The sequence below is a fragment of the Scardinius erythrophthalmus genome (genome assembly GCF_964197995.2).
Source record: "Scardinius erythrophthalmus genome assembly, chromosome: 12".
NCBI classification, from domain to species: Eukaryota; Metazoa; Chordata; class Actinopteri; order Cypriniformes; family Leuciscidae; genus Scardinius; species Scardinius erythrophthalmus.
The window spans coordinates 1,419,442-1,433,259 of record NC_138232.1 but is presented as its reverse complement, the minus strand read 5'-3'; the positions used below and the strand labels follow the sequence as shown (position 1 = coordinate 1,433,259).

At 38.8% G+C, this 13,818-nt stretch overlaps 1 protein-coding gene across 1 annotated transcript in view; it reads left to right on the top strand.

Annotated features, from left to right (window-relative positions):
* The window catches only part of r3hdm2 (R3H domain containing 2), a 91,926-nt gene that overhangs the window by 22,801 nt on the left and 55,307 nt on the right, over window positions 1-13,818 (top strand). Inside the window, 3 exon segments of the mRNA XM_081381576.1 lie at window positions 8,585-8,761; window positions 9,715-9,923; window positions 12,602-12,643. Coding sequence (XP_081237702.1) covers window positions 9,762-9,923; window positions 12,602-12,643 — 204 coding nt within the window. The 5' untranslated portion in view covers window positions 8,585-8,761; window positions 9,715-9,761.

Here is a 13,818-nt window from a genome sequence, read left to right as displayed (position 1 = left end):
CGTCACAAACTACCTTGTAACCAATCAGATCAACGTGTGATCGTCAACCAGTGGATCTCTGAGCTGAGTGAGTGAGTGGAGGCGGGGCTCATTTGCATATTCATAGAACCGCGAATACTAAATGAGGCAAGGGTAAAATATTCAAGATATTTTAAAGCAATTTCATTTTATTTCATATTTGTGATCAAAGATGAGTTTTAAATTAAAATTGTGTTTAATTAAATAGATAAATATGTTGCATATTGTATTGAATATATATAAATATATATATATATATATAAAATCTTATTTTGACACTTTCAAATAGATTCAAGGTTGGAATTGTTTCATTGAACTGATTTTAACAGGAATTAATCAAACGTTTAATCAACTCTAACACTGTTTTTGCCACTGAAGTGTAAGTCAGAGACGCTATATATAAACATCCCTGTATTAATGCTGTCATGCTCATGATTGCACTGTCAAACTAGTCTAATGACGAGGTTTTAGTAGTCACATTAAAAGTGCGTATAAATAATGATATTTTCGCGATGGTTTTGCTTGTAATATAATTAAGCAGTCCTAAATATCAGTGATTTTTGCCTTTTCGATTTTTAAAAATTCAGTGTTTTGCCAAGTCCAAATTTTAAAACGTCAGGAAAAAGAAGATTGTATCGGCACAATCCCTAGTGACCAACAGTGAACCGCTGTCTGCACTCTGATTCCTCGGTGCGGTCAACTGGTGCCAGTTTGAGTGCCAGTCCGGGCCATATGCCAGGCTAATGCAATAATCCTGATGCCTTTTTCTGTGCCTTTATTTACAACGGTTGTTTGAAGGTTTTGCTGCTCTCTCTTGTTCTCTCCCAGCGGGAGCATGGATGAAAATAGACGTGTTTTTCCACACCGTTGAGGGCCGAGAGAGTAGAAACTGAGAGAAAGGATGGGAGACGGTGGTACCTGAGCAGATGGAGTGGCGCAGCGTGAAGTGGGCAGTGCCAGGGATACACACGTCACCGAGGGCACCGCGACTGACACCGCCTCGAGCGCTGCACAATCAGCCGTTTCAGATGATTAGGTTACATATATCATGGTGCATTTTTAATATTGAGAACCGCATAAAACCATCTCAAATGATGGTGCGTATGTTCATGTGCAACTACTGATTCTCAAAATGTACTTAATAGTGAAGAAGTCTTTAAGTCCCCCTGTAGTCAAAGATTTTATCCCTTACAACTCATCTTTTATCACCAAAATGACATATTTAAACGTTTTTTCCCTTGAAAAATGCCTTAAAATATCTTGAATGTAACTCGACACCCTTGCCTCATTTAGTATGCACGGTTCTATGAATATGCAAATGAGCCCTGCCTCCAGTCACTCACTCAGCTCAGAGATCCACTCGTTTATATCAGATATTTTAGCAACTTCAAATGCGTCTCATTCAGAAAACACACGGTTTTATGCTTAATATCTGATACACTTTATTTTGATGCTCTTCAAATCTTCGATCTCCAACAGATATTCTACTGACTAAAAGTAACTTTGCAAGTACATGTATAATCCCCCTGTAGTCAAAAATATTATCCCCTAAAACTCATAATTTAACACCAAAATGACACATTTATTAGTTTCTTCATGCCTTAAAATAGCTTGAATGTAACTCGACACCCTTGCCTCATTTAGTATGCGCGGTTCTATGAATATGCAAATGAGCCCCGCCTCCACTCACTCGCTCAGCTCAGAGATCCACTGGTTGACGATCACACGTTGATCTGATTGGTTACAAGGTAGTTTGTGACGTCAGAAACACCAGCGATTTCAAAGCGTGTTTTTGAGACTGTCTTTGGTTCACTGCAGTTTTAAGGAGGAAATACTCAGCAATGCTGTCGACTTATGAATTTACACATGGTTTGTCTTAAAGCAGATTAAAAACACCACATAGACACATAAAAAACATTATACGCTGGATTTACACCACAGGGCGACTTTTAAGGATGCATGAGTCTGGACACAGTCGATCTGATTAGTGGCACTCAGTGTTGATTGGCTCAGATTGGACTGGCCGGCAGAAGTCTTGATCGTTCCAACTTGCTCTGTTACAGAAATGGCAAACATTATTGGCTGTTGTTTCGCCTACTACCTGTGTCAGCCTGGAAGGAGCAGAAAGGCGTGATTGGCGTTTCTCTCGGCATGTTCTCAGAGCGACTGAAGACAGAATGAACGGAGAGACAGAGAGTGTGTGTGTGAGAGAGAGAGAACAGGGGCGTGACGGGGTGAAGCGTTTGTTCTGCCCTCTAAACACACACTCGGGTAATTGGGGTGATTCACAGACGTGTGTGTGTGTGTGTGTGTGTGTGTAATTGGGGTACGGGGCAGATGTGCACCACATGGGGGGAGGGAGATCTATTCTCTCTTGGTGACAGAGCCTGTTGCCATGGAGCTCCTCTTCCTATTGGTCGAGGCCTCGTCCAATCAGGCGTCAGTTTCATCATTGAGAATTTTCTGTCGGTCTCAAACGAAGGGAAGTGGAGATTGCATAAGGGTTGTAATGGGAGCCAAAACAGCCCCAGATTTTAACCTGACACACTTATTTTTAGAGCCTGAAAGATGGAGATGGGCTGAACGATATCTCTCCCACACAGCGTGAGTGATGCATCATGGTCTAGCAGAGCACTGTTTGTGGTGTTCATGTTTTTAAGTTCCTGTTCGTCTTGATCTGGGTCAGGGTTATTATTGAGAAAGTCCCCCTGTGGTGAAAATCAAGCTTTTAATGTTGTTTAGAGTGGAGGCGGGGCTAATTTGCATATTCATAGAACTAAATGAGGCAAGGATGTAGTTACATTTTCATTTGGTTTAGGTTAAGCAAAAAAAGGATGTTAGGTTAACTACAACTAAAGCTTAATAAAAACTGTATAGACATTTTTTTAAAAACCTAATAAAAAAAATGACAAAAACGCTTCTTTACTCTAGGCATGTGCACGAGTACTCGGACATGACAGCAAGAAAATAATGATCGCCGTGACTTATGAAAAATATAAATTTCTTTCTTTTTTTGATTGGTTATTGAGGCATTTTTGGCCGTTCCTGAGGTCTGATTGGTTGGCGTTAGGACAGCATACCTTCCAGAGCGGCGAATTAAAGGGACACTGTGGATTTGAAAGCGCACAGTGATGCCTGGAGTCACTTTGATCATGAAAAAACTGTGCAGGATGTGCAGTCACTGAATCATCCATTCAAGAGATTCGTTCAAAAACACAGATTCATCCAGTAATGAAACAAGTGAAGTCTATATGAGTGAGTCACTGAATCATCCATTCAAGAGATTCATTCAAAAACACTGATTCTTCCAGTAATGAAACAAGTGAAGTCTATATGAGTGAGTCACTGAATCATCCATTCAAGAGATTCATTCAAAAACACTGATTCTTCCAGTAATGAAACAAGTGAAGTCTATATGAGTGAGTCACTGAATCATCCATTCAAGAGATTCGTTCAAAAACACTGATTCTTCCAGTAATGAAACAAGTGAAGTCTATATGAGTGAGTCACTGAATCATCCATTCAAGAGATTCATTCAAAAACACTGATTCTTCCAGTAATGAAACAAGTGAAGTCTATATGAGTGAGTCACTGAATCATCCATTCAAGAGATTCGTTCAAAAACACTGATTCTTCCAGTAATGAAACAAGTGAAGTCTATATGAGTGAGTCACTGAATCATCCATTCAAGAGATTCGTTCAAAAACACTGATTCTTCCAGTAATGAAACAAGTGAAGTCTATATGAGTGAGTCACTGAATCATCCATTCAAGAGATTCGTTCAAAAACACTGATTCTTCCAGTAATGAAACAAGTGAAGTCTATATGAGTGAGTCACTGAATCATCCATTCAAGAGATTCATTCAAAAACACTGATTCATCCAGTAATGAAACAAGTGAAGTATTAATTCACTTGTGAAGTATTAAGAGATTCATTCAATCGTCATCAAATCGTTCTATAAGTGTACATTGTCTTGTTAAAAATTAACATATGAATATATGAATATCTTGTATTGCTCGTTCGCTCTTTTTCTCTCTCTCTCTCTCTATAGGTTGTATTGCTCGTTCTCTCTCGTTCTCTCTCTCGTTCTCTCTCTCGTTCTCTCTCTCGTTCTCTCTCTCTCTCTCTCTCTCTCTCTCTCTCTCTCTCTCTCTCTCTCTCTCTCTCTCTCTCTCTCACACACACACACACAAACGCACTCTCTCTCTCTCTCTCTCTCTCTCTCTCTCTCTCTCTTTCTGTCTCTCTATAGGTTGTGTTGCTCGTTCGCCCTCTTTCTTCTCTCTCTCTATAGGTTGTGTTGCTCGTTCGCCCTCTTTCTTCTCTCTCTCTATAGGTTGTATTGCTCGTTTTCTTTCTCTCTTTCTCTCTCTCTCTCTCCCCCTCCATAGGTTGTGTTGCTCGTTCGCCCTCTCTCTTGTCGTCAGGTCATGTGACGTCATCCCCCCCCCCCCAGCCCACTCAGTCCGGTGGGACCGACTCTGACTCATCTCTCCTCTCTTCTGCTGTTCTTTCAGTTCATCCCTCCTTCTTTTCTCTCGTTATTTGCTTCCTCTCTGCGTCGTCCTTCTGTCTGCGCCGTCGTTCTCGATCTGTTGAAACAGGGAATCCTTCTGTGACGCATTTCCCCTGCAGTTCAGCGCGTTACAGTGATATACACACACGCACACACACACACACACACACACACACACACACACACACAGGCAGTGTTATAAAACCACAGCGCAGCATCATTCACTCTTATTCTCTCTCTCATTCTTTTCTCATCTTCTCACAATCGTTCGGTTTTGGGTGAATGAAACATCATATATATATATATATATATATATATATATATATATATATATATATATATATATATATATATATATATATATATATATATATATATATATATATGAGTATAAATATAAACACTAATGAATATAATGTATATTGAATATAAATTCAGCTGATGCTTTTATCTAAAGCGACTTGCAAACGAGGAACAAAAGCAGTTCGTCAAAGTGCCAATAATATTCTCAGTTTAAGGTTATTAGATAACTACAATATACATGTTGTGCATTAAGTTTATTTTTGCAGTTTCACCTTATTTTGCATTTGTTTTTGTCTTTTGTTTGATTTTTGAATGGTGACTTTCATATTTTTGCTTTTTTTCTCCATCATTACTATTTAACTTCAGACATTTAACCCAAGAACACTATTTATTAGGAACAAAATCATGATGTGTCTTCACATCTTTTCTTAGGTGCTGTTTCTCTAAGATACTAAACCATGTATTACTTTATTTTTATATATTATTATTTAGCTGTTTAATTTTAATAGATTTTATTTGATCATTTATATTTGCTTGTTTATAATAAAAATAATGCAAGATACATGTTTTAATTCCTCACCCACCAGCAGAATGTTAATTTTGGAATATAATTTGGTGAATGAAAATTATTAGTTTTCCTACATTTCACAATGAATATGACTTCTCAGAACAAAGATATTGTGGTTATTATTATTATTTATTTTTATTCTATATGCAACAACAAGGTAACTTGGCAATGGTGTGGTGTGTCTCTTAACTGGGTCACTGTGTGGTGTGTGTGTGTGTGTGTGTGTGTGTGTGTGTGTGTATGTACACAGCTGCCCATGTGTGTTGTATTGTGTGTGTGTGTGTGTGTATACAGCTGCCCAGGTGTGTTGTATTGTGTGTGTGTGTGTGTGTGTGTACAGCTGCCCAGGTGTGTTGTATAATGTGTGTGTGTTGTGTAATGTGTGTGTGTACACTGGTTTATTTCTGTCTGCCTCACTGAGATCATGTGGTCGTTCGGCCGGCGGAGCGACGCGCTCCACATCACACCTGAAGACATTAGTGTTTGCTTCTGATATTCATGTTCAATATCTCACTCTTGCTCTCGAACACAAGCGGCAGCAGCTGATGTTGGCGTCTCCTTGGCAACAGAAGGAGAGAGAGTGTGTGTGTGTGTGTGTGTGTGTGTGTGTGTGTGTGTGTGTGTGTGTGTGTGTGTGTGTGTGTGTGTGTGTGTGTGTGTGTGTGTGAGTGTGTGAGAGAGAGAGAGAGAGATGGCGACGGCTCATTCATGAACGCTCTTCTCCCTCATTCATTCTCCTTCATCTTCTTCTTTAGTTGATTCTTGAGGATGGCCTCGTTGCTGCAGTGCGTGTGTGTGTGTGTGTGTGTGTGTGTGTGTGTGATTGGTCGGCGGTGTCATGTGCTGCTGGTGACGTGTTTTCTGCAGTCGGGAACCCCAGCTCTCTTCATTCTCTGCAGTGTGACGTCAGCGCTGGAGTTTCCTTCGCTCTTTCAGCGGCTCAGTCTCTGCTGCGGTCTTATGAGAGTGTGTGTGGGTGTGGGTGTGTGCGTGTGCGTTTTACAGCAGATGGCAAGTTCCTCAACACAACACAAAATGCACTGTTCCATGTTCCTCTGTACACACACACACACACACACACACACACACACAGGTATGAAGTTTTTTTTGCACACTCCAGTGATTCCTTTGTTTATAGTGTAAGAATAGGGAGCGATCACCTCATCTGAGTCTGCAGTGTGTGTGTCAGTGTGTCGTGTTCAGTGTGTGTCTCAGTGTGTCCTGTTCAGTGTGTGTCTCAGTGTGTCCTGTTCAGTGTGTGTCGTGTTCAGTGTGTGTCTCAGTGTGTCCTGTTCAGTGTGTGTCGTGTTCAGTGTCAGTGTGTGTCGCGTTCAGTGTGTGTGTGTGGCATTCAGTGTGTGTGTGTGTGGCGTTCAGTGTGTGTGTGTGTGTGTCGCGTTCAGTGTGTGTGTCGCGTTCAGTGTGTGTCGCGTTCAGTGTGTGCTCAGGATGGGAATGTTCTTCAGAAACATGGATGACCTACATTTGCCCAAATGAGTGTTGAGATCCTGTATCCCACAATGCAATGCGTTTCATCTTCCATTTCGAGCGTGACGAATGAACAGAAAGCAAAATCATCCTTCATCGCTTGTGCTGATCGGACAGTCTGTACAGAAACTGGATTAAAAATGTCACAATTTCTGCAGTGATTCCACTCAATAGATGCAACATTCAATCAATTATTATTAAACGCTTGTACATACGGTCTCAGTTTCTGTGCACTACATTTCCCGTGTGTGTATGTAATATCTGCACTTCTGTGTTCCTATATACATTTGTTATATGATGTTATGTAATATGTTATAACATTTATAACATAACGTTCTATTTTTTACGTTGTTTTATTGTTACGTTATGTTAAATGTTACATTTAAATGTCAACATAACATATAACACAACAACACAACATATATAACATAAAACATGTTATGTTACATGTTTTGTTATGTCATATGTTTGTTAACATAACAAAATACAACTTATATGTAACATTTATAACATGTATTCTTTATGTTATGTTTTATGTTAAATGTTACATTTAAATGTCAACAGAACAACAAAACAAGACAACATAACAACACAACATATGTTGTTACGTTATGTCATATTAAGTTATTTAATGTTAATATATAACAACATAACAAATAACAGAACACAACATATATGTTGTGTTACATGTTATGTTTTATGTTATGCAATGTTATTTTTTATGTTGTGTTATGTGTTATAACAACAGCACATAACATTAAATAACAGAACATTTATCATAACATATAACACATTACATAACATGCAATTATGTGACGTGTTGTGTTATGTTATATGTTATGTTATATCATTTTGTTGTATTTCAATGTACTGAATACTACTAATGTCTTGTGCTTGAACGTTCTGCTCTTTCTGACGGTGGTTGTGTTGATCGGGTCATGCAGCAGCCGAGTTTATTATTATACACTGCTGTTTATAACTGGCAGGCGTGTACAGTGTGTATGCGCATTCTTCAGTATTTAGTACGCTGGTATTACATGCCAAACACAGTCTATGACGACACGTTTACAGGCATGCTTTCTATCCCACATGCAGATGCATTCACACCGTCTGCTGCTGCATTCACTCACATTCATCATATTTGTTGTAGTATTTTCAGTTTTACAGACAAATAAACGGTGCAATCACAGGATAGGACCAAGGACAACTACATAAATAAAAAAATACGATTTTTGCCCAACGTGACATTATGGATAAAGTGGAATTGTAAAAATGGACCAAATGAGATATATTAAACACGTAAAATAATTAATTTAAATAAGTAAATAATAAAAGATACCGCATAGCCAAATTTGCAATGGAAACACTGGTGAAATTTAAGGAGAGTGACAATTAGATTTCAAATAGTGTTATCATTGTCTCTGATTTTGACTAACAGTCGAGAACCCACCAGAAATTTCAAATCTGTGATATTCAAAATTAGGAAATAATTATTAAAAAAATGACACATGTATTTTTACCTAAACAAAGAGAGTCATTGTTTAAGGGAAAAAGGCAATGATGATCAAGAACAATTGCCGGATATTTAAAAAACATAGAGGTGTATTCACTCTTAAACGCATGCATCTCGCTTTAATCTGTTTATATTGTGTGTTTGGTTTCATGTAACCGGTGTGTTTCTCTCCAGCAGGAGCTGTGATGGTTGTGTGTGTGTGTGAGCGCCGTTCAGGATGCAAGGAAACCTAGAAGACACTCTTTCACCATGACGTGCCCCCCGCGCTCTTCTCAGCCATAGAAACACGCGCGCACACACACACACACACACCGAAGAACACACACCACCACACTACAGCACCTGGTGTGTCAGGTAAAATACTGATGACTTGATCACATGATACTTGCAAAAAGTACAATTTTACTACCATTAAAGCATTAGTTCACTTCAGAATTAAAATGTCCTGATAATTTACTCTCCTCCTCGTCATCTAAGATGTTCATGTCTTTCTTTCTTCAGTGGAAAAGAAATGAAGGTTTTTGAGGAAAACACTCCAGGATGTTCCTCCATATAGTGTCTTCAATGGGGTCCAACGGGTCGAAGGTCCAGATGTGAGTTTCAGTGCAGCTTCAAAGTCTCGACACGATCCAGCCGAGGAATAAGAGTCTCATCTAGACAAACCAGCGGACATTTTAGAACAAAATAAACATTTATATACTTTTAACCACAAATGCTGGTCTTGCACATCCACAACTTCACACATTACGTAATCAGGTTGAAAGGTCAAGCGTGACGTAGGTGCAAGTACAGACCTAGTGTTTAGACCTAGAAGACAAATGCCATTTACAAAAAAAAAGTTAAAACAACCATGTCGAACGATTTTGAAGTTGGAGGAGAAGTTTTTCGCCCTTCCCTACATTTCTGACCCGGAACACGCGTGACCTTTCAACCTGATTACGTAATGTGTGGCGCATCACAGCTTGTGGAAGACGAGCATTTGTGGATAAAAGTATATAAATGTTTATTTTGTTCTAAAATGGCCGCTGGTTTGTCTAGATGAGACTCTTATTCCTCGGCTGGATCGTGTCGAGACTTTGAAGCTGCACTGAAACTCACATCTGGACCTTCGACCCGTTGGACCCCATTGAAGACACTATATGGAGGAACATCCTGGAATGTTTTCCTCAAAAACCTATATTTCGTTTTGATTAAAGAAAGAAAGACATGAACATCTTGGATGACGTGTGGGAGAGTAAATTATCAGGAAATTTGGATTCTGAAGCGGTCACTCATGTTGCATCTCCTCCTCCTCTTGTGTTCCTCAGCCGCTGTCTGGGTTTGTTAGGTGTGCTGGTTTGCACTTTAAGGGAAAATGTCAGTGGTTTTCCCTGCCGACGGGATGGAGAACAACGACGATACGATGCTCACCGATGCTCCCGAAGGCATCCGTGGAAAAACCATCCCATCCGCTCCCTCTAAAGACACCAACGCAGACATAACAGATCCTGACGATAACCTTTCCCAGGATGCTCAGGTAACCTCTGCAGATTTCACAAGCACTAGGAAGGAGACTCGAAACTAGGGCTGGGCAAAATTTTTTAATAATTTTTTATTTTTTTATTTTTATTAATCGTTTTTTAAAATGTGGTTGATTTTTCAAGTTCAAACCTCCAACGTTTATCTACTAACTCTCCTGACTGATTTGTGGGACAAAAATGGCCCATGGTGGATTATGATTGGTCAGATCGCCTGTCAATCAAACTCCTTGCGAAGGGTCAATTATTTATCTATCACCCAAAAGCCAGTATTGGTTTTCCTCCACTGTTCATAGGCTTGCAGCCTCCATGTTACAGCTAATGCTGTGATATTTTATTTTATGTTTGTTTAATCTTAAACATAAAATAACCTGATCCTGTTTGATCATGGCATGCGACTCTTCTGACTTGTCCAATTTTCAGCATCAATTTTTCATCTTTCATCAAAATCCTGTCTATTCATTGTATGCATTTGAAATATAGAGTTGGGTTATTTTTTTAATCAGTGTTTGGAATAACGCCGTTTAAAAGAACGGCGTTAGGTAACAACGTTATTTTTTCACTAACAAATCTAACTAATTACCTTTCCCGTCGTTACAACGCCAATTAACATTACTGGACGTTAAATGTGGTGCGTTACTATGCATTGATTGAATAAACTCTATTAGACATTCTTTGATAAACTGTGTAATCCGAACGCACCCCTGGCTCGCACAGCTAGTGAGGAGGAGGGTTAATAACGAGGTAAGCGATTATGATTGGCTAAGGCAGAGTCATGTCTTTCATGGTAGCCAATCAGAGCCAGTGTTTTTACACACATGCCAGCACACGCGCCACACACACACACACACACACACACACACACACACACACACACACACACACACACACACACACACACACACACACACACACACACACACACACACACACACAAGCTAAACAGAGATTTGATGAAGCAGCAGAGATGGCGAGTCAGGAGCAATCCGATGAAAAGTTGGCATTTTCAAGGTGGAGATATACTACTTCAAATTCACTGAGGTCAAACAAAGGCAAGAACTAGGGGTGGAACGGTACATGTATTCGTATTGAACCGAAACGGTACGGGCGTCACGGTTCGGTGCATACATTTACAAGGACAATACACGGTATAAAAATAAATAAAACTCGCGTGCAAATTAATGAATGTAATGCGGAACTACTGTTAGATACGCGGGTTCTTTATCTGTAGCCCCGCCTTAGCTCTGGAGCAGGCTGCGATTTAAAGATTGGAATGCTGGAATGTGTGTGTGTGTGTGTGTGTGTGAGAGATAGGGAGAGAGGCGCGGGCGCGATCGAAAAGTCGCAAAGTGTTTACATTTGTGTGCGCGCTCGTGTGTGTGTGTGTGTGTGAGGCGCGAACGCGATCGAACAGTGAAAACATAAAAACATACTCAGTAATTTTGTTTATACAGGACATTCAAACTGCAAAGTGTTTCCAAATTCTTTGACATATAGCAACTTTTTTTTTTAACAGTAACGCAAATAGTTACTTTCCCTGGTAACGAGTTACTTTTATTATAGAGTAATTCAGTTACTAACTAAGTTACTTTTTGGAACAAGTAGTGAGTAACTATAACTAATTACTTTTTTAAAGAAACGTTCCCAACACTGGTTTTAATGTACCCCAAGTGTACCTAAAATAAAAAGAGTTTAATATACAGGTTTGTGGCTCATATTTTCTTTTTATTAATTAACCACTTGTGAACTTATGTTCACTGTTTTTACAAATATAGGATTTGTATTAAATATATATTCATTGAGTCGAATCGGAAATCGAATTTAGAATCGAAATCGGATTGTATTGGAACATCTGAATCGATACCCAGCACTACTTGAAACTTTCTTTGTTTTCCAAGATGATGTTGGTCTCAGGCAGTTTGAAGTTTTACGTTAGAAATATGAAAAATTATTAGAATATAAATCATCTGTTTTCTATGTGAATATATAGTAAAGTGTAATTTATTCCTGTGATCAAAGCTGAATGTTCAGCATCATTACTCCAGTCTTCAGTGTCACATGATCCTTCAGAAATCATTCTAATATGATGATTTGATGCCCAAGAAACATTTATGATTATTATCAGTGTTGAAAACGGTTTCATATTTTTGTGGAAACTGTGATGCATATTATTTTTCAGGATTCTTTGATGAATAGAAAGTTCAAAAGAACAGCATTTATTTGAAATTGAATCTTTTGTAAGATTATAATTTTTCTTTACTGTCACTTTTGATCAATTTAATGTGTCCTTGCTGAATAAGTGTCCATTTCTTACTGACCACAAACTGGTTTTACATGGTTAGACTTCAGCATTAATGAGCATAAAATGAGTTAAAACTTATATTAAAAAAGCACAATGCCTTAAACTCCAGCTAAAACTTTCTGATCTGCCACAGACCAGGTTTTAATTGAACTGAATCAAAAGAAAAAAGGCTTAAAGTTGATTAAATGGTGACCAGTTACCACACCAGAAATATTCATGTAAAATTTAACCTAAAATCTTGATGTTGAATATAATGTTATTTGTCAACTTCCTATCTGTGAAATATCGACCATCAAGTTTTGTTTGGTGCTGAAGTTCATCATTAATGAATGATTTTAAATGGTCACTAATAAACATTGTGTTTTGTCCCTACAGCGGCGCTGTCAGAATCATGGACACACCAGGAAACGAGCCAAGGTAAGAGTGTGTAGAAATCTAAGCCAAAGTAAGAGTGTGTAGAAATATAAGCCAAGGTAAGAGTGTGTAGAAATCTAAGCCAAGGTAAGAGTGTGTAGAAATCTAAGCCAAGGTAGGTAAGAGTGTGTAGAAATCTAAGCCAAGGTAAGAGTGTGTAGAAATCTAAGCCAAGGTAGGTAAGAGTGTGTAGAAATCTAAGCCAAGGTAGGTAAGAGTGTGTAGAAATCTAAGCCAAGGTAGGTAAGAGTGTGTAGAAATCTAAGCCAAGGTAAGAAGAGTGTGTAGAAATCTAAGCCAAGGTAGGTAAGAGTGTGAAGAAATCTAAGCCAAGGTAAGAAAGAGTGTGTAGAAATCTAACTCAAGGTAGGTAAGAGTGTGTTGAAATCTAAGCCAAGGTAAGAAAGAGTGCAGAAATTTAAGCCAAGGTAGGTAAGAGTGTGTAGAAATCTAAGCCAAGGTAAGAGTGTGTAGAAATCTAAGCCAAAGTAAGAGTGTGTTGAAATATAAGCCAAGGTAAGAGTGTGTAGAAATCTAAGCCAAGGTAAGAGTGTGTAGAAATCTAAGCCAAGGTAGGTAAGAGTGTGTAGAAATCTAAGCCAAGGTAAGAGTGTGTAGAAATTTAAGCTAAGGTAAGAAAGAGTGTGTAGAAATCTAACTCAAGGTAGGTAAGAGTGTGTAGAAATCTGAGCCAAGGTAAGAAAGAGTGTGTAGAAATCTAAGCCAAGGTAGGTAAGAGTGTGTAGAAATCTAAGCCAAGGTAAGAAAGAGTGTAGAAATTTAAGCCAACGTAGGTAAGAGTGTGTAGAAATCTAAGCCAAGGTAGGTAAGAGTGTGTAGAAATCTAAGCCAAGGTAGGTAAGAGTGTGTAGAAATCTAAGCCAAGGTAAGAAAAAGTGTGTAGAAATCTAAGCCAAGGTAAGAAAGAGTGTGTAGAAATCTAAGCCAAGGTAGGTAAGAGTGTGTAGAAATCTAAGCCAAGGTAGGTAAGAGTGTGTAGAAATCTAAGCCAAGGTAGGTAAGAGTGTGTAGAAATCTAAGCCAAGGTAGGTAAGAGTGTGTAGAAATCTAAGCCAAGGTAAGAAAGAGTGTAGAAATTTAAGCCAACGTAGGTAAGAGTGTGTAGAAATCTAAGCCAAGGTAGGTAAGAGTGTGTAGAAATCTAAGCCAAGGTAAGA